The sequence below is a fragment of the Sebastes umbrosus genome, chromosome 13, assembly GCF_015220745.1.
Source record: "Sebastes umbrosus isolate fSebUmb1 chromosome 13, fSebUmb1.pri, whole genome shotgun sequence".
In the NCBI taxonomy this organism is placed as follows: Eukaryota; Metazoa; Chordata; class Actinopteri; order Perciformes; family Sebastidae; genus Sebastes; species Sebastes umbrosus.
The window spans coordinates 6,583,925-6,609,944 of record NC_051281.1 but is presented as its reverse complement, the minus strand read 5'-3'; the positions used below and the strand labels follow the sequence as shown (position 1 = coordinate 6,609,944).

At 40.3% G+C, this 26,020-nt stretch overlaps 4 protein-coding genes across 4 annotated transcripts; 3 read left to right on the top strand and 1 right to left on the bottom strand.

Moving 5' to 3' along the window:
- The first annotated feature begins 2,992 nt into the window (after nucleotides 1-2,992).
- LOC119500632 (trace amine-associated receptor 13c-like) lies at nucleotides 2,993-4,167 on the top strand. The gene is made up of 2 exons (XM_037790463.1): nucleotides 2,993-3,162; nucleotides 3,351-4,167. The coding sequence occupies exons 1-2, from the start codon at nucleotides 2,993-2,995 to the stop codon at nucleotides 4,165-4,167; spliced, it is 987 nt and encodes a 328-aa protein (XP_037646391.1).
- Nucleotides 4,168-8,732: 4,565 nt separating this feature from the next.
- On the bottom strand, nucleotides 8,733-18,704 carry LOC119500403 (trace amine-associated receptor 13c-like). Its single transcript, XM_037790110.1, has 4 exons — nucleotides 18,463-18,704; nucleotides 17,478-18,290; nucleotides 16,821-16,970; nucleotides 8,733-9,279 (listed from the first exon to the last, which is right to left on the bottom strand). The coding sequence occupies exons 1-4, from the start codon at nucleotides 18,633-18,635 to the stop codon at nucleotides 8,733-8,735; spliced, it is 1,683 nt and encodes a 560-aa protein (XP_037646038.1). The 5' UTR covers nucleotides 18,636-18,704.
- On the top strand, nucleotides 10,661-11,822 carry LOC119500465 (trace amine-associated receptor 13c-like). The gene is made up of 2 exons (XM_037790186.1): nucleotides 10,661-10,833; nucleotides 11,006-11,822. Exons 1-2 carry the CDS (start codon nucleotides 10,661-10,663, stop codon nucleotides 11,820-11,822), a joined length of 990 nt encoding a protein of 329 aa, XP_037646114.1.
- Nucleotides 18,705-24,583: 5,879 nt separating the features above from the next.
- On the top strand, nucleotides 24,584-25,713 carry LOC119500718 (trace amine-associated receptor 13c-like). Its single transcript, XM_037790584.1, has 2 exons — nucleotides 24,584-24,756; nucleotides 24,897-25,713. Exons 1-2 carry the CDS (start codon nucleotides 24,584-24,586, stop codon nucleotides 25,711-25,713), a joined length of 990 nt encoding a protein of 329 aa, XP_037646512.1.
- Nucleotides 25,714-26,020: the final 307 nt, after the last annotated feature.

The window sequence follows — 26,020 nt, the reverse complement described above, 5'->3', positions numbered from 1 at the left end:
GCAGTGGGACTGCAGCTCAGTCACCTCTACCAGCATCCCGGTCTCACTCCCAACTCGTTAAACACCACAGATTGTGCAGCACCCCTCGGCATTGGGAACCAGACGCACTGAGCTACCCTTTAGCAACAGTTTGTGACGAACCGGGCTTCAACTAACTCCAATGTAAACCTACCCACAGCGTTATTCGATGGTCAGAGCAAGTGACGTAGTATTAATAGCGTGAAAGTTCTCTATGGGCGGGAGGGGTGGTGAACAAGGTCAAACAGACACACGATTTTCAACCAGGAGACTGCTGTACGTGTCCCGTGTGAAACTAAAAGTAATGTTGACTTGTTTTGTCTCCTACGTCATCAGTCGTTATCATCAATCCCGTGAGTCACCTGAGTCGTTAGTCACATAAGTGGAGTCAGTGAAGTTAGAGTCAACCACGACCATTTCCTAACCCTACCTAAGTGGTTGTGTTGACTAAACCTAACGTCCTGTGAAAACACAAGTTTATTTTGAAAGCAGTTGAAGCTGGGTAATGCAGGAAGGACAGCTGGCAAAAAAAAAATATTGCTGATGTATGAATGCGTATATTAGCAGATTTATTGATTTAATGGAATACTCAAAAGTCCGATATATTCGTCTAGATGGGGCAGTGATATATAAATAGCTTTCAGAAGTGTAATGGATGAATAGATTACACTTCATTATGGCCTTTGACAAAGTCGTGGCGTGTGACTATTTCAACCTTCTTTCAGCTGCCTCCCCGTCTCCGGTGGTGTGAAACGGACTTGGGAGCAAATAAAAAAAATAAATATAAAAACGTAATTCAAAGCGGTAAGCACCCACAGCATACAGCTGTCCTTCCTGCAATTGTCTGTTTAAACTGTGTTGTTTTTTGTATGGATTATGATTTAAACTTCTTCGTATTTGTGTAATCATACAATCCCCGCATCGAGCTCTTGATTGGTCAGTAGGCGGTGCTTTTATACTAGTTGATCTGTTATCTGGAACATAACCTGCTCCGGAGCATGTTGGGTGTTCAGCATAAGTTACCATGGCGATCTACCCCGGTAGGAAGTGAACCACCTTCGTGGATGGAAAACCCAGGGTTAACTCTGAAGTTACCTCACTAACTGCAAATCCTGCTTTGTAGTACAGGCCTCAGATGCCTTCAGACTTTTTGTAGACCAGACTGAGTTGTTTTCTGTGTTTTGGGTTTTCTGTAATATGTTTTTCCTCATGTGTTCCTGTACTGGCTTTCCCTCCTTTGCCAATCTACACACCTCCTCTGAATCAGCCTCGTTAGTTCTTCCCAACCAATCAGCTCCTTTCATGTTCCCGGTGTTTTTCCCCTGCCAATCAGCTCCCTGCCAATTCTTTGGCCTAATCACTTCATTCCCCTCACCTGGGCTTCTCCGCCCATCTCTCCAGATGCACTTCATTGTCTCGTCAGATCAGTTTGTATTTAAGTCCTGGTTTTCAGTTCACTCTTTGTTTGATCCTTGATTTGTTATGAGAGTTTCAGTTTTGCTTTGCCTGCATTAGAGAGTGAACTAAAATTATTTTGCCATGTTCCTGTTGTCTTTGATCTCCTGCATTTGGGTCCACCTGCTCTGCTCTCTCTGACACATATATTAGTGCCCTTTGTAATAAAAAAAAAAGGATGTCCAGCCAAAAGAGGTTCCCTGCAGTAGTATTTCTTGTTGACAATCCAAAGGCCTGTAATGGTTGCAGCATGTTACAAAGAGACTGAGGAGCCTGGCCATGTAAACATTTGTAGATAAAATTGGTATTTGCAAATGCAATGGGGTTGTCAAAACCTAACATGTTCAGGTTTCCAAGGGTGTGACAGTGGTGTGATTTTATTGGCCTTTTGTCCAATATTTATTATTTCATCACTGTATAATCTCAAGCCCGGTTAGCGTTGCGGCTGCCTCGCTGAACTAATGCGTTTCTGACGCGGTGGGTGTCAACACTGGCAGCGTTTCTGCTGCTGCCGCCAGCTCTTTCTTTCGACATTGAGTTTGCCTTTCATGATGGCTATTTCATTATAAATGTCATTTATATTTATTTTAGACAGAAAAGGGTTGAGAAGCGTGTCCTCATTTGTAAATAACAGTAATAATCTTTATTCGTTCATGAAGCCGTGCAAGTCACTGCATTTTCTACAACACTGTCCCGCAAATATTTCAGAATAAAGGCTTCATGTCAACAAATGGAGGAATTCTGTCCACAGAAAAAAGTTGAGGGCTTTTATTTTTAAATGAAAGCAGGAAGTGTTGATTTAAGAATAAATGTTTACTTTCTTCATGTCCGTGATATATTCTACAGTCACACAGATTTTGAAACTGTAATGTTGCTGGTATGAAGTCAATATACTGTCAAATGATTATTTTCACTGTCTGTTGTTGCGGTGAACCGCGGGCGGCTCGCGGTAAAAATAGGCGAGACCTCGAATCTCAAGAAGAGACGCAGCTGACACACAGCCGAGCCGCGCTGCTCACCGGGCAGTGTGGCTGTTTTAATCTGTTAACATGGATGCCAAAATGAAAAACAACAGGTTCCGCAGCTGCCACGCGCTGCTGACGTTCCCTGTTTGGATAGGGCATGAGGGGTTTAATGACTGATAAACTTGCCTGCAACCATGAGGTAAAACAATAACTGAAATGTGAAAAAATCATCATCACATGTAAGACAGTCTCTGATTACGCTAAATGTGTACAGGTTAACCTTTGCAGTTCTACTAATTTTTTTAACATGTTTATCAAATTTCAGCTGAGGGTCCAACCTTAGACATAGATATTTGATATCATGAAGATAGATGAAAATGTAATTAAAGAAGGGGTGAAGTTCAGTCACTCCTGCTGAAACAAAGTTGTCACCAGAGACAAAGAGGAAGGAGGGATGTGGAGGAAGAAAAGACATAAATCAGTTGTATGACGGAGAGCTTCAGACAGAAGGCTGACAGAGCTCAGCAGCTTCTCGTTTCCTCCTCCTTCTGAGAATGAAAACCCTTGAGGAAGATGAACTTTGTTTTCCACAACTCAACTCCTCCTGCAGGAAGACCATGCGTCCTCACTCTGTATCCATGCTCACTTACATTTTACTGTCCACCATCTCTCTGCTCACTGTGACTCTCAACCTGCTGGTCATCATCTCCATCTCTCACTTCAAGTAGTCAAATATTTAATCAATTTATAAAACTGGTAGCTTTACAGAAAGAAATGGTTTATGGAACAGAACATAACAATCACCAGATATCAGACTGTAAAGGAATGATGTTTCAGGCATGATTTTGATCTGCTGATATGACAATTGATGCTACAGATAATGATAAGCTTGTTGCTCTCTTATCTCTCCAGGCAGCTCCAGACCCCCACCAACCTCCTCCTCCTCTCTCTGGCTGTCTCAGATTTCTTCGTGGGCCTCCTCATGTTCTTTCAAATTGTGCTCATGGATGGCTGCTGGTTCTTCGGTGACCTCATGTGTGCCGTGTATCAGTATCTAGGGTACATTGTTACTACTGCCTCAATAGGAAACATGGTGCTCATATCTGTTGACCGCTATGTGGCTATTTGCAAACCCCTACATTATCCCACTAGAGTCACACAAAAAACAGTTCAGATCTGTGTTTGTCTGTGTTGGATATGTTCTGCTTTCTGCAACACTCTGATACTGAAGGATAACCTGGAACAACCAGGCAGGTATAATTCCTGCTCTGGAGAGTGTCTTGTTGTCATTAACTACATTGCTGGACTTGCAGATCTTTTTTTGTCCTTTATTGGTCCTGTCACTGTCATCATAGTTCTGTATATGAGAGTATTTGTGGTGGCTGTGACTCAGGCTCGTGCCATGCGGTCTCATATTGCAGCTGTGACTCTCCAGTATTCAGGGAGCGTAACTGCTAAAAAATCTGAAATGAAAGCAGCCAGGACTCTTGGTGTTGTTATTGTCGTGTTTCTAATATGCATCTGCCCATATTATTGTGTCATACTTACAGGCCAGGACACCTTGCTCAATGCCTCATCTGTTGTCTTTGTAATATGTCTGTTCTATCTCAACTCCTGTCTTAACCCTATGATCTATGCTTCTTTTTACCCCTGGTTTAGAAGATCTATTAAACTCATTGTTACACTTAAGATACTGCAGCCTGGCTCCTGTGAGACCAACATAATGTAGAGAGATGCTGCATGGTGGCTGAAATTAGACAGAAAATATATACCTGGTCACAGTGGTGAGAAATTGTAACAGATGTAAAAGTCTGGGTACAGTGACTTTTGTATAAACACTTTTACAGATCATGCTGTATGTGTCTTTACATTGTATATATGCAATATACTGTTTTATTATCAATGCAACAGTGAAGCTACTTAGAAAACTACGTCTACTACTCTTACTGTTACGTTGTGTCTGTCCACCAAAACGTTCTGTCATGAACTGACTGTTTTATGATAATGATGTAGTCCTTGGTTGTTTTTACCTGTATTTTGAACTGGTTGAAGGATTTCACTCATGAGATGTCTTGATTTGAGGTTTTTCAGAGAAACATGCTGAGCAAATGTTTGGGGCAGCTCAGCTCAGAGCCGTTCCCCATACTGCGCTAACGAAACTCAGACTTTTAAGGAGCAGCTGTTTTATTCAGTGTTTTTACTGGTTTTAATCACCAGGTTCATTTGTTTTTAGGTGCAGGAAACCTCTGTGGACAATTCGGCCTTCAGTCTCCTGCACCCAAGCAATCCACACCGAATGCGTGTCGGGACCCCAAGCCAACAACAAGCTTTTCTTAATCGCCTCCATACCTGACGTCGAAAAGCTCTGGGGCCATCCACCAAAGGCAGGGTACAGCTCCACCACCTGCTGTTCTCTACTGTTGGGGATGCAAGTAGGAGCTGGTCTAGTTATAAGAAATTATATAATTAAATAATTATTAATATCAATAAAATTATCTATATATTTATAATAATGGGGAACCCAATTATGTTCGTAAATAAGCTCAAAAAGGAATTAAATTCGATCTCAAAAGTAATTTATAATTCTCTCTAATTATTACTCTTGTACAACATTAAACAGACCGGCATGTGTATTCTACAAGCATTTATGTATACAATATAATAAAGGTGTAAAACACAATAAATCTATCTAAATGACTAAACTAAACAAACCAAAAAGAGTGTGTGAGTGAGTGAGAGAGAGACAAAGACAAGATGGGTTCTTGTCTCAAAATGGCAACTGAGGCTGCATGGCCTACAAAACAATATGGCTGACCATGTTAACTACCAAAATGGCTGAATCAAAGATGGCTGCCAGGACCCCACCACATTGTCTCTTTGTCTTTTCTGAACACATGTGTTCAGGATAGTGCGCTAGGTTAGAGAAGATAGTTTGTGTGAATGCAAGACTCTTTGTCTGTGTGGAGCATAACTTACACATCAAATGTGTCAAAGCCAGCTACCCAAATATCCTGACTACAACAATATCAAACCAGTAGAACGCAGTGATTAGCATTAAATGAAATCAATACATTTACATTGACAGAGGTTAAAGTTATACAGTCTTGCTTAGACATGTGCAATTGCTGTGCTAATGCTGTGCTAAGGTAGGCCCAGGTACTTTACCCAGTCCATGGAAGAAAAAGGAATTCCTTTGTTAACTGGCAATTCCATTGGTTGAAGATGGAGGAGCAAGGGTTGGGAAAGTTGTGGTTCCGGTGTCAAATGATGCAGTCCTTGCTGTGTTCAAATCCAATTGTGCAGATTGGAGGAAGCCGGTCTCTCCAAACCTTTGTTCTTTGCAGAGATAGCAGCTTGGCGCTAACTTGGTTTGTTCCATGGATGTAATAAGAGAACTGGATACAGCGTTTGAGGTGGGGCTCCGTTCATTCCTATGAAAGTTGCTCAGTGGCGCATGAAGACAAAATGGCTCGACTTCCGCCTGGAAAAGTTCCCTGATCTCGGGCACATGGAACATGCGCAGTAGCGTCGTCTCGGTCACATGACTCGGTCATGGGGTCCCAATATCACGCTGTCATCACGGCTTGCGCTCCAGCCTCGGTCTGAGTCTCATTCACATGAACGGAGGAAGGAAAATAACTCTGGATTCGGCTATTAGTGCTTTTTACAACTTTTAAAACCTAATTATTATTTCCTGGCTATTATAAGGGCTATTAGAGTGTTCGTACTGGGGAGTTTATTTACCTCAAAAAAGAATTATCGTTTGAGTTACAGACGTCTCTTTCCCAATGTAAGTCTATGGGAAAATGTCTTTTTGGGCCCAATGGCATCATGTGACGGACACGCAAGTTGTAGTCCCACCGTTTGGCCACTACGAAAGTTGGGATCAACATCCGCCGCTCTTCCTGGGGGCTTGGTTTGTTCTTGTTGCTCCTGAAGTTAGCCGGCAGGCTTTGTTTCAGCTGCTGGTGCTAAACTTGTTAACTCTGGGTTAACAGTGTAAACTGAGCTAAGCAGAAATTTTAAAAAGGCAGGCAGGCCTTCTTCCTTAGAAGAAGTTCTTGGCCCAATCCCAATGTCTCCCCTAAAGCCTTAAAGAGGACATATCATGCTCATTTTTAGGTTCATGTTTGTATTTTGGGTTTCTACTAGAACATATTTACATGCTTTAATGTTCAAAAAACACATTGTTTTTCTCACACTGTCTGTCTGAACCTGTATTCATGCTCTGTCTGAATCGCTCCGTTTTAGCGCATTTTAGCGGAATGGCAACGGAATTGCGTTGCTAGGAAACAGCTTGGGTCCATGTTTACTTCCTGTCAACTGATGTTATTCACATACACTGCAACAGGAAATAAACTGGGACACATTTAAAATGTTTACGTTTAAAATTGTGAAATTGTCTAAATATTGTAGATTTGTGACATCACAAATGGACATAAATCTTAACATGTTTCAAACACACAGTTTCTGAAAATGGTCTGTGTGTATTTCTCTGTGGATTGAGTGTTTTGATACTTTCACAGTATTTATATATCACTTTAACTGCTTTATGATATAGAAGACATGAAAATCTCACTTTTTACAATATGGGACCAATAAGCCCTGAACCCTCAGGTACTTGACTGATGTCACCTGGTAAATGGTTGAGTGTGAGAGGCTGCAAAGCCTTGAAATGGTATAAATACAAATGGGACAGCACTTTGTGGAGACATTATCATGTTGCCTGGACGACGCCAATTGTGGATTTTTATTTTATGTTTTTTTACTGCCTATCTGAACATCTTCCAGGCTCTTGCCTTATGAGACTAGAGGTAACTGTCAAAAAATAAATGTACTTGTTTTTGTCAAACTTCATTAAGCAAAATTAAAAGAACTGGTTGATGAATAAACCGGGTGTATAATATAGTCTAGTTAACATGCACCCATATTGTTTTGTAGCCCAAGCAGCGTCAGTCACCATTTTGAGACTCTCTCTCTCTCTCTCTCTCTCTCTCTCTCTCTCTGTCTCTCTCTCTCTCTCTCTCTCTCTCTCTCACACACTCTCTTTCACAGACTCTTTTTGGTTTGTTTAGTTTAGTCATTTAGATAGATTTATTGTGTTTTACACCTGTATTATATTGTATACATAAATGCTTGTAGAATATACATACTGGTCTGTTTTAATGTTGTACAAGAGTAAATAATGCCAACCACTGCTATGTAAAGAACTACGAAATTCTTCAACTTTAACTTCTAATGATATGGTGATTTATGGTTATAGTTATTCATTTAATTGTTAATCAGAGTTCCAAATCGAGGGTTTAGCATACTTTATGAGACTTATTTATGAGACTACAATAACTGGCTATCGTTTTGTCTTTGTTTCAAAGAGTGGTGCCCCGAGGATGATTTAATGTGAATTAAATCACATTATTCAACACAAATAATAATTATTTTGATAATTATTAATTACTTTTGAGAGTGAATTTAATTCATTTTTGAACTTATGTACCAATATAATTGGGTTCCCTGTTATTATAAATATATAGATAATTTTATTGATATTAATAATTATTTAATTAAATAATTTCCTATAACTAGACCAGCTCCTACTTGCATCCCCAACAGTAGAGAACAGCAGGTGGTGGAGCTGTACCCTGCCTTTGGTGGATGGCCCCAGAGCTTTTCGGCGTCAGGTATGGAGGCGATTAAGAAAAGCTTGTTGTTGGCTCGGGGTCCCGACACGCATTCGGTGTGGATTGCTTGGGTGCAGGGGACTGAAGTCCGAATTGTCCACCGAGGTTTCCTGCACCCAAAAACAAATGAACCTGGTGATTAAAACCAGTAAAAACACTGAATAAAACAGCTGCTCCTTAAAAGTCAGAGTTTCGCTAGCGCAGTATGGGGAACGGCTCTGAGCCAAGCTGTCCCAAACATTTGCTCAGCATGTTTCTCTGAAAAACTTCAAATCAAGACATCTCATGAGTGAAATCCTTCAACCAGTTCAAGATACAGGTAAAAACGACCAAGAACTAAAATCATTATCATAAAACGTGGCTTAAAACTAGATAAAAAGTTCATGACAAAACTTTTTGGTGGACAGACACAACGTAACAGTAAGAGTAGTTGATAATAATTGATAATAAAACAGCATATTGTGTATATATACAATGTAAAGACACATACAGCATGATCTGTAAGTGTTTATACAAAAGTCACTCTACCCAGACTTTTACATCTTTCATTCAATTTCTCACTACCATGACCAAGTATATATTTTCTGTCTAATTTCAGCCACCATGCAACATCTCTCTACAGTATGTTGGTGTCACAGGAGCCAGGCTGCAGTATCTTAAGTGTAACAATGAGTTTAATAGATCTTCTAAACCAGGGGTAAAAAGAGGCATAGATCAAAGGGTTGAGAGAGGAGTTGAAATAGAACAGCCATATTACAAAGGCAGCAGATGAGGCATTGAGCAAGGTTTCCTGGCCTGCAACAAAATAATATGGGGAGACGCATATTAGAAACCCGACAATAACAACACCTAGAGTCCTGGCTGCTTTCATTTCAGATTTTTTAACAATTACTCTCCCTGAATACTGGAGAGTCACAGCTGTAATATGAGACCGCATGGCACGAGCCTGAGTCACAGCCACCACAAATATTCTCATATACAGAAGTATGATGACAGTGACAGGACCAATAAAGGACAAAAAAAGATCTACAAGTCCAGCAATGTAGTTAATGACAACAAGACACTCTCCAGAGCAGGAATTTATTTTGCCAAGTTCCAGTTGTCTTTGATCTCCTGCATTTGGGTCCACCTGCTCTGCTCTCTCTGACACAAATATTAGCTCCCTTTGTAATGAAAAAAAAGGACATTGAGTCAAAAGAGGTTCCCTGTAGTAGTATTTATTGTGGACAATCCAAAGGCCTGTAATGGTTGCAGCATGTTACAAAGAGCCTGAGGAGCCTGGCCATGTAAACATTTGTAGATAGAATTTGCAAATGCAATGTAGTTTTCAAAACTTAGCATGTTCCGATTTTCAAGGATGTTACAGTGGTGTGATCTTATTGGCCTTTTGTCCAATATTTTCTATTGCATCATTGTATAACCTCAAGCCCGGTTAGCGTTGCGGCTGCCTCGCTGAATTGATGCGTGTCTAACACGGTGGGTGTCAACACTGACAGCGTTTCTGCTGTTGCCGCCAGCTCTTTCTTTCTACATTGAGTTTGCCTTTCATAATGGCTATTTCATTATAAATGTCATTTATATTTATTTTAGACAGAAAAGGGTTGAGAAGCGTGTGCTCATTTTTAAATAATAGTAATAATCCACAATAAAAAAAAACATACTTTATTCAATCATGGAGCCGTGCAAGTCACTGCATTTTCTACAACACTGTCTTGCAAATATTTAAGAATAAAAGCTTCATGTTAACAAATGAAGGAATTCTGTCCACAGAAAAAAAAAGTTGAGGGTTTGTATTTTAAATGAAAGCAGGAAGTGTTGATTTAAAAATAAATCTTTAAATTTTTCATGTCCGTGACATATTCTACAGTCACACAGACATTGAAACTGTAGTAATGTTGCTGGTATGATGTCAATATACTGTCAAATGATCATTTTCAATGTCTGTTGTTGCTGTGAACCGCGGGCTGCTCGCGGTAAAAATAGGCAAGACCTCGAATCTCAAGAAGAGACGCAGCTGACATGCAGCCGAGCCGCGCTGCTCACAACGGCAGTGTGGCTGCTTTAATCTGTTAACATGGACGCCGAAATAAAAAAACAACAGGTTCTGCAGCTGCCACGCGCTGCTGAGGTTCTCTGTTTGGATAGGGCATGAGGGGTTTAATGACTGATAAACTGGCCTGAGACCATGAGGTAATACAATAACTGAGATGTGAGAAAATCATCATCACATGTTAAACAGTCTGTGATTATTCTAAATGTGTACAGGTTGACCTTTGCAGTTCTACTTATTTTTTAAACATGTTTATCAAATTTCAGCTGAGGGTCCAACATTAGACATAGATATTTGATATCATGAAGGTAGATAAAAAAGTAATTAAAGAAGGGGGAGGTTCAGTCACTCCTACTGAAACAAAGTTGTCGCCAGAGAGAAAGAGTGAGGAGAGATGTGGAGGAAGAAAAGTGATAAATCAGTTGTATGATGGAGAGCTTCAGACAGAAAGCTGACAGAGCTCAGCAGCTTCTCGTCTCCTCCTTTTTCTGAGAATGAAAACTCTTGAAGAAGATGAACTTTGCTTTCCAAAACTCCTCAACTCCTCCTGCAGGAAGACCATGCGTCCTCACTTTGAATCCATGCTCACTTATATTTCACTGTCCACCATCTCTCTGCTCACTGTGACTCTCAACCTGCTGGTCATCATCTCCATCTCCCACTTCAAGTAGTCAAATATTTATATAACTGGTAGCTGTACAGAAAGAAATGGTTCATGGCACTGAGCAGATCAGACTGTAAAGGATTGATGTTTTTGTGTTTCATTCATGGCTTTTATCTGCTGATATGACAATTGATGCTACAGTAATGATAAGCTTGTTGCTCTGTTATCTCTCCAGGCAGCTCCAGACCCCCACCAACCTCCTCCTCCTCTCTCTGGCTGTCTCAGATTTCTCCGTGGGCCTCCTCATGTTCTTTCAAATTGTGCTCATGGATGGCTGCTGGTTCTTCGGTGACTTCATGTGTGCCGTGTATCAGTATCAAATGTACATTGTTACCTCTGCCTCAATAGGAAACATGGTGCTCATATCTGTTGACCGCTATGTGGCTATTTGCGAACCCCTACATTATCCCACTAAAGTCACACAGAAAACAGTTACGATATGTGTTTGTCTGTGTTGGATATGTTCTGCTTTCTTTCACACTATGATGCTGAAGGATAACCTGGAACAACCAGGCAGGTATAATTCCTGCTCTGGAGAGTGTGTTATTGGCATTAACTACATTGCTGGACTTGTAGATCTTTTTTTGTCCTTTATTGGTCCTGTCACTGTCATCATAGTTCTGTATATGAGAGTATTTGTGGTGGCTGTGTCTCAGGCTCGTGCCATGCGGTCTCATATTGCAGCTGTCACTCTCCAGTATTCAGGGAGAGTAACTGCTAACAAATCTGAAATGAAAGCAGCCAGGACTCTTGGTGTTGTTATTGTCGTGTTTCTAATATGCGTCTGCCCATATTTTGGTGTTTCACTAACAGGCCAGGACACCTTGCTCAATGCCTCATCTGCTGCCTTTGTAATATGGCTGTTCTATCTCAACTCCTGTCTTAACCCTTTGATCTATGCCTCTTTTTACCCCTGGTTTAGAAGATCTATTAAACTCATTGTTACACTTAAGATACTGCAGTCTGGCTCCTGTGACACCAACATACTGTAGAGAGATGCTGCATGGTGGCTGAAATTAGACAGAAAATATATACTTGATCACGGTGGGGAGAAATTGAATTAAGATTTAAAAAGTCTGAGTACAGTGACTTTTGTATAAACACTTACAGATCATGCTGTATGTGTCTTTACATTGTATATATACACAATATGCTGTTTTATTATCAATTATTATCAACTACTCTTACTGTTACGTTGTGTCTGTCCCAGAAAAGTTCTGTCATGAACTGACTTTTTATCTAGTTTTAAGCCACGTTTTATGATAATGTTTTAGTCCTTGGTCGTTTTTAACTGTATTTTAAACTGGTTGAAGGATTTCACTCATGAGATGTCTTGATTTGAAGTTTTTCAGAGAAACATGCTGAGCAATTGTTTGGGGCAGCTCAGCTCAGAGCCACTCCCCATACTGCGCTAGCGAAACTCAGACTTTTAAGGAGCAGCTGTTTTATTCAGTGTTTTTACTGGTTTTAATCACCAGGTTCATTTGTTTTTGGGTGCAGGAAACCTCGGTGGACAATTCGGCCTTCAGTCCCCTGCACCCAAGCAATCCACACCGAATGCGTGTCGGGACCCCGAGCCAACAACAAGCTTTTCTTAATCGCCTCCATACCTGACGTCGAAAAGCTCTGGAGCCATCCACCAAAGGCAGGGTACAGCTCCACCACCTGCTGTTCTCTACTGTTGGGGATGCAAGTAGGAGCTGGTCTAGTTATAGGAAATTATATAATTAAATAATTATTAATATCAATAAAATTATCTATATATTTATAATAACGGGGAACCCAATTATGTTGGTACATAAGTTCAAAAAGGAATTAAATTCAATCTCAAAAGTAATTAATAATTATCTCTCTAATTATTACTCTTCTACAACATTAAATAGACCAGCATGTGTATTCTACAAGCATTTATGTACACAATATAATAACGGTGTAAAACATAATAAATCTATCTAAATGACTAAACTAAACAAACCAAAAAGAGTGTGTGAGTGAGTGTGAGAGAGACAAAGACAAGATAGGTCTCATCATTATTCGCCTCCTCGTCTCCTCGCTCCTCGATCCTCCGGCTGTGACTCGGAAATCGATCTCAGTCCTCCATCTTGAAGGATGTCCCAATTCATAAAATGCGCATCGAGGAGCGAGGAGCGAGGAGCGAGGAGGCTTGCTGGAGGAGCTATGAGCGAGGATACACCAGTGCATCCTCCAGTGTTTCCTCCACGGAAGTTTATCACCGACCGACACGCCCCCTTATTGGATATCAGTTATTGATTGGACGCTGCGTCGATCGGACTGATCTGATACATCAACATCACTATAGTTTTATACCGGAGTGAAGACAGATCACCGATTAAAAGATTTATAGTTTAGTTGTCTTCTGATTCACCATCTAGTTATAATTTGTGTTAATGTAGGTGTGAACAGCAAACGGACCATGTTAATGGTGAAGTGTTCCAGCAGCAGAAGGATCTGCAGGATCTCTGCTTCACACACCGCAGCCGAAGGAGTCTGACACTGAGAGGGGTTTATATAACCTGACAATGAACACCCTCAATCAACTTTCTTCAATCAATAGAAAGAGTTTTCTTTTGATGATCTGTTATTTCACTCATTAACTTTTATTAAATATCCAGTTAAAGTCAGAGAGAGAAGGAGGGTTTGTCTTTTATACCTTTTACATCATTTATCCTCATTTCCATTCAGTCACATGTGAGGGTGATAGTTCCTGAGCGTCGGGTTTGATATGAGTTACATCATTTCACTTTTCCCTCAAACATTCAGCCTAATACATAACTTCTACTATCAGAATATCAATAACTACAGACGCTAATAATGAATAAATAATATAAAGATATTGTGCCAGTAGAGATGGTTCCTGGTCCTCTAAGCAGGACTCAGTCCACAGTATAACTACAGACTGCAGCTGTTATTCATGTACAGGTGTTTGTTCAACAGGTAACAGGCTACAGAGAGGAAACACTGCTGCTCTGATAACTCTGCTTCTTTATTAGTATTAGATCAGTTCAGACATAAACAGCTGTTGAAGCCGACTGACAGCTGATCCAGCTGTGATCAGCTGCTGCTGTCATCAGAAACGGATGTCGCTTCACGTGACGCTTCAGAGGAAACGACGTCTCATGTCTCTAAAAACATATTTCCTCGTTTCCTCTCTCCTCGAGTCTTTTCCTCGCCTCCTCCGCTCGCATCTCCCGGGGTGGCGGGACTAAGACGCGAGGAGAGGAGTCGAGGAGAGGAGTCAAGCCGTATAAAAGCACAAATGGGAAAGACCCATTGTCTCTTTGTCTTTTCTGAACACGTGTTCAGGATAGTGCACTAGGTTAGAGAAGATAGTTTGCGTGAATGCAAGACTCTTTGTCTGTGTGGAGCATAACTTACACATCAAATGTGTCAAAGCCAGCTACCCAAATATCCTGACTACAACAATATCACACCAGTAGAACTCAGTGATTAGCATTAAATGAAATCAATACATTTACATTGACAGAGGTTAAAGTTAAACAGTCTTGCTTAGCCATGTGCAATTGCTGTGCTAATGCTGTGCTAAGGTAGGCTCAGGTACTTTACCCAGTCCATGGAAGAAAAAGGAATTCCTTTTTTAACTGGCAATCCATTGGTTGAAGATGGAGGAGCAAGGGTTGGGAAAGTTGTGGTTCCGGTGTCAAATGATGCAGTCCTTGCAAGCCGGTCTCTCCAAACCTTTGTTCTTTGCAGAGTTAGGAGCTTGGCGCTAACTTGGTTTGTTCCATGGATGTAATAAGAGAACTGGATACAGCGTTGGAGGTGGGGCTCCGTTCATTCCTATGAAAGTTGCTCAGTGGCGCATGAAGACAAAATGGCTCGACTTCCGCCTGGAAAAGTTCCCTGATCTCGGGCACATGGAACATACGCAGTAGCGTCGACTCGGTCACATGACTCGGTCATGGGGTCCCAACATCACGCTGTCATCACGGCTTGCGCTCCAGCCTCGGTCTGAGTCTCATTCACATGAACGGAGGAAGGGAAATAACTCTGGATTCTGCTTTTTACAACTTTTAAAACCTAATTATTATTTCCTGGCTATTATAAGGGCTATTAGAGTGTTCGTACTGGGGAGTTCATTTACCTCAAAAAAGAATTATCCGCTGAGTTACAGACGTTTCTTTCCCAATGTAAGTCTATGGGAAAATGTCTTTTTGGGCCCAATGGCATCATGTGACGGACACGCAAGTTGTAGTACCGCCGTTTGGCCACTACGAAAGTTGGGATCAACATCCGCCGCTCTTCCTGGGGGCTTGGTTTGTTCTTGTTGCTCCTGAAGTTAGCCGGCGGGCTTTGTTTCAGCTGCTGGTGCTAAACTCGTTAACTCTGGGTTAACAGTGTAAACTGAGCTAAACAGAAATTTTAAAAAGGCAGGCAGGCAGGCAGGCAGGCAGGCCTTCTTCCTTAGAAGAAGTTCTTGGCCCAATCCCAATCTCTCCCCTAAAGCCTTAAAGAGGACATATCATGCTCATTTTTAGGTTCATGTTTGTATTTTGGGTTTCTACTAGAACATATTTACATGCTTTAATGTTCAAAAAACACATTGTTTTTCTCACACTGTCTGTCTGAACCTGTATTCATGCTCTGTCTGAATCGCTCCGTTTTAGCGCATTTTAGCGGAATGGCAACGGAATTGCGTTGCTAGGAAACAGCTTGGGTCCATGTTTACTTCCTGTCAACTGATGTTATTCACATACACTGCAACAGGAAATAAACTGGGACACATTTAAAATGTTTACGTTTAAAATTGTGAAATTGTCTAAATATTGTAGATTTGTGACATCACAAATGGACATAAATCTTAACATGTTTCAAACACACAGTTTCTGAAAATGGTCTGTGTGTATTTCTCTGTGGATTGAGTGTTTTGATACTTTCACAGTATTTATATATCACTTTAACTGCTTTATGATATAGAAGACATGAAAATCTCACTTTTTACAATATGGGACCAATAAGCCCTGAACCCTCAGGTACTTGACTGATGTCACCTGGTAAATGGTTGAGTGTGAGAGGCTGCAAAGCCTTGAAATGGTATAAATACAAATGGGACAGCACTTTGTGGAGACATTATCATGTTGCCTGGACGACGCCAATTGTGGATTTTTATTTTATGTTTTTTTACTGCCTATCTGAACATCTTCCAGGCTCTTGCCTTATGAGACTAGAGGTAACTGTCAAAAATAAATGTACTTGTTTTTGTCAAACTTCATTAAGCAAAATTAAAAGAACTGGTTGATGAATAAACCGGGTGTATAATATAGTCTAGTTAACATGCACCCATATTGTTTTGTAGCCCAAGCAGCGTCAGTCACCATTTTGAGACTCTCTCTCTCTCTCTCTCTCTCACACACACTCTCTTTCACAGACTCTTTTTGGTTTGTTTAGTTTAGTCATTTAGATAGATTTATTGTGTTTTACACCTGTATTATATTGTATACATAAATGCTTGTAGAATATACATACTGGTCTGTTTTAATGTTGTACAAGAGTAAATAATGCCAACCACTGCTATGTAAAGAACTACGAAATTCTTCAACTTTAACTTCTAATGATATGGTGATTTATGGTTATAGTTATTCATTTAATTGTTAATCAGAGTTCCAAATCGAGGGTTTAGCATACTTTATGAGACTTATTTATGAGACTACAATAACTGGCTATCGTTTTGTCTTTGTTTCAAAGAGTGGTGCCCCGAGGATGATTTAATGTGAATTAAATCACATTATTCAACACAAATAATAATTATTTTGATAATTATTAATTACTTTTGAGATTGAATTTAATTCATTTTTGAACTTATGTACCAATATAATTGGGTTCCCCGTTATTATAAATATATAGATAATTTTATTGATATTAATAATTATTTAATTATATAATTTCCTATAACTAGACCAGATCCTACTTGCATCCCCAACAGTAGAGAACAGCAGGTGGTGGAGCTGTACCCTGCCTTTGGTGGATGGCCCCAGAGCTTTTCAACGTCAGGTATGGAGGAGATTAAGAAAAGCTTGTTGTTGGCTCGGGGTCCCGACACGCATTCGGTGTGGATTGCTTGGGTGCAGGGGACTGAAGTCCGAATTGTCCACCGAGGTTTCCTGCACCCAAAAACAAATGAACCTGGTGATTAAAACCAGTAAAAACACTGAATAAAACAGCTGCTCCTTAAAAGTCAGAGTTTCGCTAGCGCTATATGGGGAGTGGTTCTGAGCTGAGCTGTCCCAAACATTTGCTCAGCATGTTTCTCTGAAAAACTTCAAATCAAGACATCTCATGAGTGAAATCCTTCAACCAGTTCAAAATACAGTTAAAAACGACAAAGAACTAAAACATTATCATAAAACGTGGCTTAAAACTAGATAAAAAGTTCATGACAGAACTTTATGGTGGACAGACAAAACGTAACGTAGTAGTTGATAATAATTGATAATAAAACAGCATATTGTGTATATATACAATGTAAAGACACATACAGCATAATCTGTAAAAGTGTTTATACAAAAGTCACTGTACTCAGACTTTTACATCTATTATTCAATTTCTCCCCACCGTGATCAAGTATATATTTTCTGTCTAATTTCAGCCACCATGCAGCATCTCTCTACGTTATGTTGGTCTCACAGGAGCCAGACTGCAGTATCTTAAGTGTAACAATGAGTTTAATAGACCTTCTAAACCAGGGGTAAAAAGAGGCATAGATCAAAGGGTTAAGACAGGAGTTGAGATAGAACAGCCATATTACAAAGGCAGCAGATGAGGCATTGAGCAAGGTGTCCTGGCCTGTTAGTGAAACACCAAAATATGGGCAGACGCATAATAGAAACACGACAATAACAACACCAAGAGTCCTGGCTGCTTTCATTTCAGATTTGTTAGCAGTTACTCTCCCTGAATACTGGAGAGTGACAGCTGCAATATGAGACCGCATGGCACGAGCCTGAGTCACAGCCACCACAAATACTCTCATATACAGAACTATAATGACAGTGACAGGACCAATAAAGGTCAAAAAAACATCTACAAGTCCAGCAATGTAGTTAATGACAAAGACACACTCTCCAGAGCAGGAATTATACCTGCCAGGTTGTTCCAGGTTATCCTTCAGTATCATAGTGTGAAAGAAAGCAGAACATATCCAACACAGACAAACACATATCGTAACTGTTTTCTGTGTGACTTTAGTGGGATAATGTAGGGGATCACAAATAGCCACATAGCGGTCAACAGATATGAGCACCATGTTTCCTATTGAGGCAGCGGTAACAATGTATATTAGATACTGATACATGGCACACATGAAGTCACCGAAGAACCAGCAGCCATCCATGAGCACAATTTGAAAGAACATGAGGAGGCCCACGAAGAAATCTGAGACAGCCAGAGAGAGGAGGAGGAGGTTGGTGGGGGTCTGGAGCTGCCTGGAGGGATAACAGAGCAACAAGCTTATCATTACTGTAGCATCAATTGTCATATCAGCAGATAAAAGCCATGAATGAAACACAAAAACATCAATCCTTTACAGTCTGATCTGCTCAGTGCCATGAACCATTTCTTTCTGTACAGCTACCAGTTATATAAATATTTGACTACTTGAAGTGGGAGATGGAGATGATGACCAGCAGGTTGAGAGTCACAGTGAGCAGAGAGATGGTGGACAGTGAAATGTAAGTGAGCATGGTTACAGAGTGAGGACGCATGGTCTTCCTGCAGGAGGAGTTGAGGAGTTTTGGAAAGCAAAGTTCATCTTCTTCAAGAGTTTTCATTCTCAGAAAAAGGAGGAGACGAGAAGCTGCTGAGCTCTGTCAGCCTTCTGTCTGAAGCTCTCCATCATACAACTGATTTATCACTTTTCTTCCTCCACATCTCTCCTCACTCTTTCTCTCTGGTGACAACTTTGTTTCAGTAGGAGTGACTGAACCTCCCCCTTCTTTAATTACTTTTTTATCTACCTTCATGATATCAAATATTTATGTCTAATGTTGGACCCTCAGCTGAAATTTGATAAACATGTTTAAAAAATAAGTAGAACTGCAAAGGTCAACCTGTACACATTTAGAATAATCACAGACTGTTTAACATGTGATGATGATTTTCTCACATCTCAGTTATTGTATTACCTCATGGTCTCAGGCCAGTTTATCAGTCATTAAACCCCTCATGCCCTATCCAAACAGGGAACCTCAGCAGCGCGTGGCAGCTGCAGAACCTGTTGTTTTTTTATTTCGGCGTCCATGTTAACAGATTAAAGCAGCCTCACTGCCGTTGTGAGCAGCGCGGCTCGGCTGCATGTCAGCTGCGTCTCTTCTTGAGATTCGAGGTCTTGCCTATTTTTACCGCGAGCAGCCCGCGGTTCACAGCAACAACAGACATTGAAAATGATCATTTGACAGTATATTGACATCATACCAGCAACATTACTACAGTTTCAATGTCTGTGTGACTGTAGAATATGTCACGGACATGAAAAATTTAAAGATTTATTTTTAAATCAACACTTCCTGCTTTCATTTAAAATACAAACCCTCAACTTTTTTTTTTCTGTGGACAGAATTCCTTCATTTGTTAACATGAAGCTTTTATTCTTAAATATTTGCAGGACAGTGTTGTAGAAAATGCAGTGACTTGCACGGCTCCATGATTGAATAAAGTATGTTTTTTTTTATTGTGGATTATTACTATTATTTAAAAATGAGCACACGCTTCTCAACCCTTTTCTGTCTAAAATAAATATAAATGACATTTATAATGAAATAGCCATTATGAAAGGCAAACTCAATGTAGAAAGAAAGAGCTGACGGCAACAGCAGAAACGCTGTCAGTGTTGACACCCACCGTGTTAGACACGCATCAATTCAGCGAGGCAGCCGCAACGCTAACCGGGCTTGAGGTTATACAATGATGCAATAGAAAATATTGGACAAAAGGCCAATAAGATCACACCACTGTAACATCCTTGAAAATCGGAACATGCTAAGTTTTGAAAACTACATTGCATTTGCAAATTCTATCTACAAATGTTTACATGGCCAGGCTCCTCAGGCTCTTTGTAACATGCTGCAACCATTACAGGCCTTTGGATTGTCCACAATAAATACTACTACAGGGAACCTCTTTTGACTCAATGTCCTTTTTTTTCATTACAAAGGGAGCTAATATTTGTGTCAGAGAGAGCAGAGCAGGTGGACCCAAATGCAGGAGATCAAAGACAACTGGAACTTGGCAAAATAAATTCCTGCTCTGGAGAGTGTCTTGTTGTCATTAACTACATTGCTGGACTTGTAGATCTTTTTTTGTCCTTTATTGGTCCTGTCACTGTCATCATACTTCTGTATATGAGAATATTTGTGGTGGCTGTGACTCAGGCTCATGCCATGCGGTCTCATATTACAGCTGTGACTCTCCAGTATTCAGGGAGAGTAATTGTTAAAAAATCTGAAATGAAAGCAGCCAGGACTCTAGGTGTTGTTATTGTCGGGTTTCTAATATGCGTCTCCCCATATTATTTTGTTGCAGGCCAGGAAACCTTGCTCAATGCCTCATCTGCTGCCTTTGTAATATGGCTGTTCTATCTCAACTCCTGTCTCAACCCTTTGATCTATGCCTCTTTTTACCCCTGGTTTAGAAGATCTATTAAACTCATTGTTACACTTAAGATACTGCAGCCTGGCTCCTGTGAGACCAACATACTGTAGAGAGATGCTGCATGGTGGCTGAAATTAGACAGAAAATATATACTTGGTCATGGTAGTGAGAAATTGAATGAAAGATGTAAAAGTCTGGGTAGAGTGACTTTTGTATAAACACTTACAGATCATGCTGTATGTGTCTTTACATTGTATATATACACAATATGCTGTTTTATTATCAATTATTATCAACTACTCTTACTGTTACGTTGTGTCTGTCCACCAAAAAGTTTTGTCATGAACTTTTTATCTAGTTTTAAGCCACGTTTTATGATAATGTTTTAGTTCTTGGTCGTTTTTACCTGTATCTTGAACTGGTTGAAGGATTTCACTCATGAGATGTCTTGATTTGAAGTTTTTCAGAGAAACATGCTGAGCAAATGTTTGGGACAGCTTGGCTCAGAGCCGTTCCCCATACTGCGCTAGTGAAACTCTGACTTTTAAGGAGCAGCTGTTTTATTCAGTGTTTTTACTGGTTTTAATCACCAGGTTCATTTGTTTTTGGGTGCAGGAAACCTCGGTGGACAATTCGGCCTTCAGTCCCCTGCACCCAAGCAATCCACACCGAATGCGTGTCGGGACCCCGAGCCAACAACAAGCTTTTCTTAATCGCCTCCATACCTGACGTTGAAAAGCTCTGGGGCCATCCACCAAAGGCAGGGTACAGCTCCACCACCTGCTGTTCTTTACTGTTGGGGATGCAAGTAGGAGCTGGTCTAGTTATAGGAAATTATATAATTAAATAATTATTAATATCAATAAAATTATCTATATATTTATAATAACAGGGAACCCAATTATATTGGTACATAAGTTCAAAAATGAATTAAATTCACTCTCAAAAGTAATTAATAATTATCAAAATAATTATTATTTGTGTTGAATAATGTGATTTAATTCACATTAAATCATCCTCGGGGCACCACTCTTTGAAACAAAGACAAAACGATAGCCAGTTATTGTAGTCTCATAAATAAGTCTCATAAAGTATGCAAAACCCTTGATTTGGAACTCTGATTAACAATTAAATGAATAACTATAACCATAAATCACCATATCATTAGCTAGTTAAAGTTGAAGGATTTTGTAATTCTCCACATAGCAGTTGTTGGCATTATTTACTCTTGTACAACATTAAACAAACCAGCATGTATATTCTACAAGCATTTATGTATTCAATAACATACAGGTGTAAAACACAATAAATCTATCTAAATGACTAAACTAAACAAACCAAATGAGTCTGTTTCTGTGTGTGTGTGTGTGTGTGCCTGCATGTGTGCTTGTGTGTGAGTGAGAGAGAGAGAGAGAGAGAGACAGAGAGAGAAAGAGAGAGAGAGAGAGAGAGAGAGATATTTCTTCTTGTCTCAAATAGGCGACTGAGGCTGCATGGGCTACAAAACAATATGGCTGACCATGTTAACTACCAAAATGGCTGAATCAAAGATGGCCACCATGACCCCACCACATGCGCTCCATCTTGAAGGACATCCCAGTTTCTAAAATGCATCTCGAGGAGCGAGGATCGAGGAGGCTTGCTGGAGGAGCAATGAGCGAGGATACATCAGTGTATCCTCCAGTGTATCCTCGACGGAAGTTTTTTACAGACCGACACGCCCCCTTATTGGATATCATTTATTGGACGCTGCGCTGATCGGACTGATCTGATTCACGTCAACATCACTGGAGTTTTATACCGGAGTGAAGACAGATCACAGATTTAAAGTTTTATAGTTTAGTTGTCTTCTGATTCACCATCAAGTTAAAATCTGTGTTAACTGTAGGTGTGAACAGCAGACAGATCATGTTGATGGTAAAGTGTTCCAGCAGCAGAAGGATCTGCAGGATCTCTGCTTCACACACCGCAGCCGAAGGAGTCTGACACTGAAAGAGCTTTATAAGACCTGACAACGAACGGACCTCAAACAACTTTCTTCATTTATTAGAAAGAGTTTTCTTTTGATGATCTGTTATTTCCCCCGTTAACTTTTATTAAGTATCCAGTTAAAGTCAGAGAGAGAAGGAGGGTCTATCTTTTACACCTTTTACATCATTTATCTTCATTTCCATTCAGACCCATGTGGAGCTGATAATTCCTGAGCGTCGGGTTTGATGAGTTACATCATTTACATTTTCCCTGAAACATTCAGCCTAATACATAATTTCTAGTTTCAGAATATCAATAACTACAGACGCTAATAATGAATAAATAATATAAAGATATTGTGCCAGTAGAGATGGTTCCTGGTCCTCTAAGCAGGACTCAGTCCACAGTATAAATACAGACTGCAGCTGTTATTCATGTGTAGGTGTTTGTTAAACAGGTAACAGACTACAGAGAGAAAACACTGCTGCCCTACCACTGATAACTGTGTTTTTATTACTATTAGTACAGTTCAGACATAAACAGCTGTTAAAGCCGACTGACAGCTGATCCAGCTGTGATCAGCTGCTGCCGTCATCAGAAACGGACGTCGCTTCAGGTGACGCTTCAGAGGAAAGGATGTCTCATGAAGAAGTTCTTGGCCCAATCCCAATGTCTCCCCTAAACCCTTAAGCCCTGAACCCTCAGGGACTTGATTGATGTCACCTGGTAAATGGTTGAGTGTGAGAGGCTGCAAAGCCTTGAAATGGTATAAATACAAATGGGACAGCACTTTGCGGCATCATGTTACCTTGACGACGCCAATTGTCGATTTTTATTTTCATGTTTTTTTAACTGCCTATCTGAACATCTTCCAAGCTCTAGCCTTATGAGACTAGAGGTAACTGTCAAAAAATAAATGTACTTGTTTTTGTCAAACTTCATTAAGCAAAATAAAATACTTGCATTACTCTGATTTTTATGTACTATCTTAAATCCTTAATGTCAATGTTTCTGTGTAAATTTAAATACACCTGGCTGAACAAACATGTGCCCTCCTCTTTGTTTATCTTTTTTTTTGACGCCTCCGGGCTTCCCCTGGTAACCGTGGTAACCCTGTGTTTAATGTCACATTGTTGTTAATTGTGGGTAAGTCCCTCAGGCAAAGTCTGCAGAAATGCTGACTTATGGAAAGTGTTCATAAAGGGTTCAAAATATCTGCGAGAGACCCCTCAAGGACTTGACGATTTGACAGTGGGACAGCCCTAAACCCTCAGAGACTTTGCGGGAACGTGCCTCAAAATATGTGAGTCTGTGAGTGTGGACATTGGGATTGGGCCCTTGTATCTATGTCTGTTGCTAAGAGGTCATATCTCAGAGTTGCAGAGCTGACCTCTTGCAGAGCAGCTGCTCTGGAGGTGTGAGGAGGAGGAAAGAGAGGCAAAACAAAGGGGAGCTCTCTGGTTTTGTCCTGGTGCATATTCACAGAATGGGTCATGGATTACAATAGCCATGGTTACTGTGAGTCCATGGGTGGAGTAAAAGACTCAAGAACCCTCTCTCACACCAAAGGCTTCACCTCCTGCCACGCTGGCCATCACGCCCCTTGGCTTCACTTTAGGTTTAGGCAACAAAACCACTATAGTTAGGTTTAGTAAAGAACTACATGCTTGGGCTTAAAACTATGTTTGTACAGTGAAAATTAAACTGAACGTTGTGAACACGGACACAAATGAACAGCTGTTAGTAACATGTAATTTAAAGTTAATGCACAGGACACAAACAGCGGACGCCTGCATGAAAGCCTTGTGTCTGTTAATAGTTCCAAGGACTGAAAAATAACTTGCTGAAGCAGCCTTTAGCGCCTATGCCCCAAAACTATGAAACACACTACCACTTCATATCCGACTGTAAGATTCTGCAAGTGACTTCAATAAACACACCATTTTACTCTCTTAGATTATATTGTCATTGTTTAGAATGAATAACATAGGGGAAGGGGGGAAGTTCAGTCACTCCTACTGAAACAAAGTCGCCACCAGAGAGAAAGAGGAAGGAGGGATATGGAGGAAGAAAAGTGATAAATCAGTTGTATGATGGAGAGCTTCAGACAGAAGGCTGACAGAGCTCAGCAGCTTCTCGTCTCCTCCTCTTTCAGAGAATGAAAACCCTTGAGGAAGATGAACTTTGCTTTCCACAACTCCTCAATTCCTCCTGCAGGAGGACCAAGCGTCCTCACTCTGAATCCATGTTCACTTACATTTTACTGTCCACCATCTCTCTGCTCACTGTGACTCTCAACCTGCTGGTCATCATCTCCATCTCTCACTTCAAGTAGTCAAATGTTTATATAACTGGTAACTTTACAAAAAGAAATGGTTCAAGGAATGATGTTACATTCATGGATTTTATCTGCTGATATGATAATTGATGCTACAGATAAAGATAAGTATGTTGCTCTCTTATCTCTTCAGGCAGCTCCAGTCCCCCACCAACCTCCTCCTCCTCTCTCTGGCTGTCTCAGATTTCTTCGTGGGCCTCCTCCTGTCCTTTCATATTGTACTAATAGATGGCTGCTGGTTTCTCGGTGACCTCATGTGTATTCTGTATAATGTTGTAGACTTTATTATTACCTCTGCCTCAATAGGAACCATGGTGCTCATATCTGTTGACCGCTATGTGGCTATTTGTGATCCCCTACAATATCCCACTAAAGTCACACAACAAACAGTTACGATGTGTGTTTGTCTGTGTTGGATATGTTCTGCTTTCTGTCACATTTTGATGCTGAAGGATAACCTGGAACAACCAGGCAGGTATAATTCCTGCTCTGGGGAGTGTGTTGTTGTCATTAACTACATTGCTGGACTTGTAGATCTTTTTTTGTCCTTTATTGGTCCTGTCACTGTCATCATAGTTCTGTATATGAGAGTATTTGTGGTGGCTGTGACTCAGGCTCGTGCCATGCGGTCTCATATTGCAGCTGTGACTCTCCAGTATTCAGTGAGAGTAACTGCTAACAAATCTGAAATGAAAGCAGCCAGGACTCTTGGTGTTGTTATTGTCGTGTTTCTAATATGCATCTGCCCATATTTTTGTTTTGCACTAACAGGCCAGGACACCTTGCTCAATGCCTCATCTTCTGTCTTTGTAATATATCTGTTTTATTTCAACTCCTGTCTCAACCCTATGATCTATGCCTCTCTTTACCCATGGTTTAGAAAATCTATTAAACTCATTGTTACTCTTAAAATACTGCAACCTGACTCTTGTGATACTAAAATAGTGTAGAGACAGACTGGTGAGTAACATCAATAAATCTTTCTGTGAAGACGGACATGTATTTACTGTTGTTATTGAGGCACTGAAGTAAAATCAAAAGGTGTAATGGCTGGAGAAACATAATTATTCTTGTTTATATTTCCAAACCTTTATGAATCATTTTCAATATCAGTCAATTGTGTTCATTGTCATTATCACATCTGAAACTGTCTATAATACAACATGCTTCATATTGTGGCAGTGATATTCATATCAGTATTTTAGGCCTTTAGCTTACTGCAGTGTAATAGTGGATATTTGTGTATTGGGAGTTTAG

What these genes read in the sequence shown, in the direction of transcription:
- LOC119500465 (XM_037790186.1), top strand. Translation starts at nt 10,661, where the DNA reads ATGAAAACTCTTGAAGAAGATGAACTTTGCTTTCCAAAACTCCTCAAC. An exon ending in ATCTCCATCTCCCACTTCAA is followed by an intron (nt 10,834 to 11,005) that starts GTAGTCAAATAT and finishes TTATCTCTCCAG; the next exon opens with GCAGCTCCAGACCCCCACCA.
- LOC119500403 (XM_037790110.1), bottom strand. Translation starts at nt 18,635, where the DNA reads ATGAAAACTCTTGAAGAAGATGAACTTTGCTTTCCAAAACTCCTCAAC. An exon ending in ATCTCCATCTCCCACTTCAA is followed by an intron (nt 18,291 to 18,462) that starts GTAGTCAAATAT and finishes TTATCCCTCCAG; the next exon opens with GCAGCTCCAGACCCCCACCA. An exon ending in TCCTGTGAGACCAACATAAC is followed by an intron (nt 16,971 to 17,477) that starts GTAGAGAGATGC and finishes TTTTGGGTGCAG; the next exon opens with GAAACCTCGGTGGACAATTC.
- LOC119500718 (XM_037790584.1), top strand. Translation starts at nt 24,584, where the DNA reads ATGAAAACCCTTGAGGAAGATGAACTTTGCTTTCCACAACTCCTCAAT. An exon ending in ATCTCCATCTCTCACTTCAA is followed by an intron (nt 24,757 to 24,896) that starts GTAGTCAAATGT and finishes TTATCTCTTCAG; the next exon opens with GCAGCTCCAGTCCCCCACCA.
- LOC119500632 (XM_037790463.1), top strand. Translation starts at nt 2,993, where the DNA reads ATGAAAACCCTTGAGGAAGATGAACTTTGTTTTCCACAACTCAACTCC. An exon ending in ATCTCCATCTCTCACTTCAA is followed by an intron (nt 3,163 to 3,350) that starts GTAGTCAAATAT and finishes TTATCTCTCCAG; the next exon opens with GCAGCTCCAGACCCCCACCA.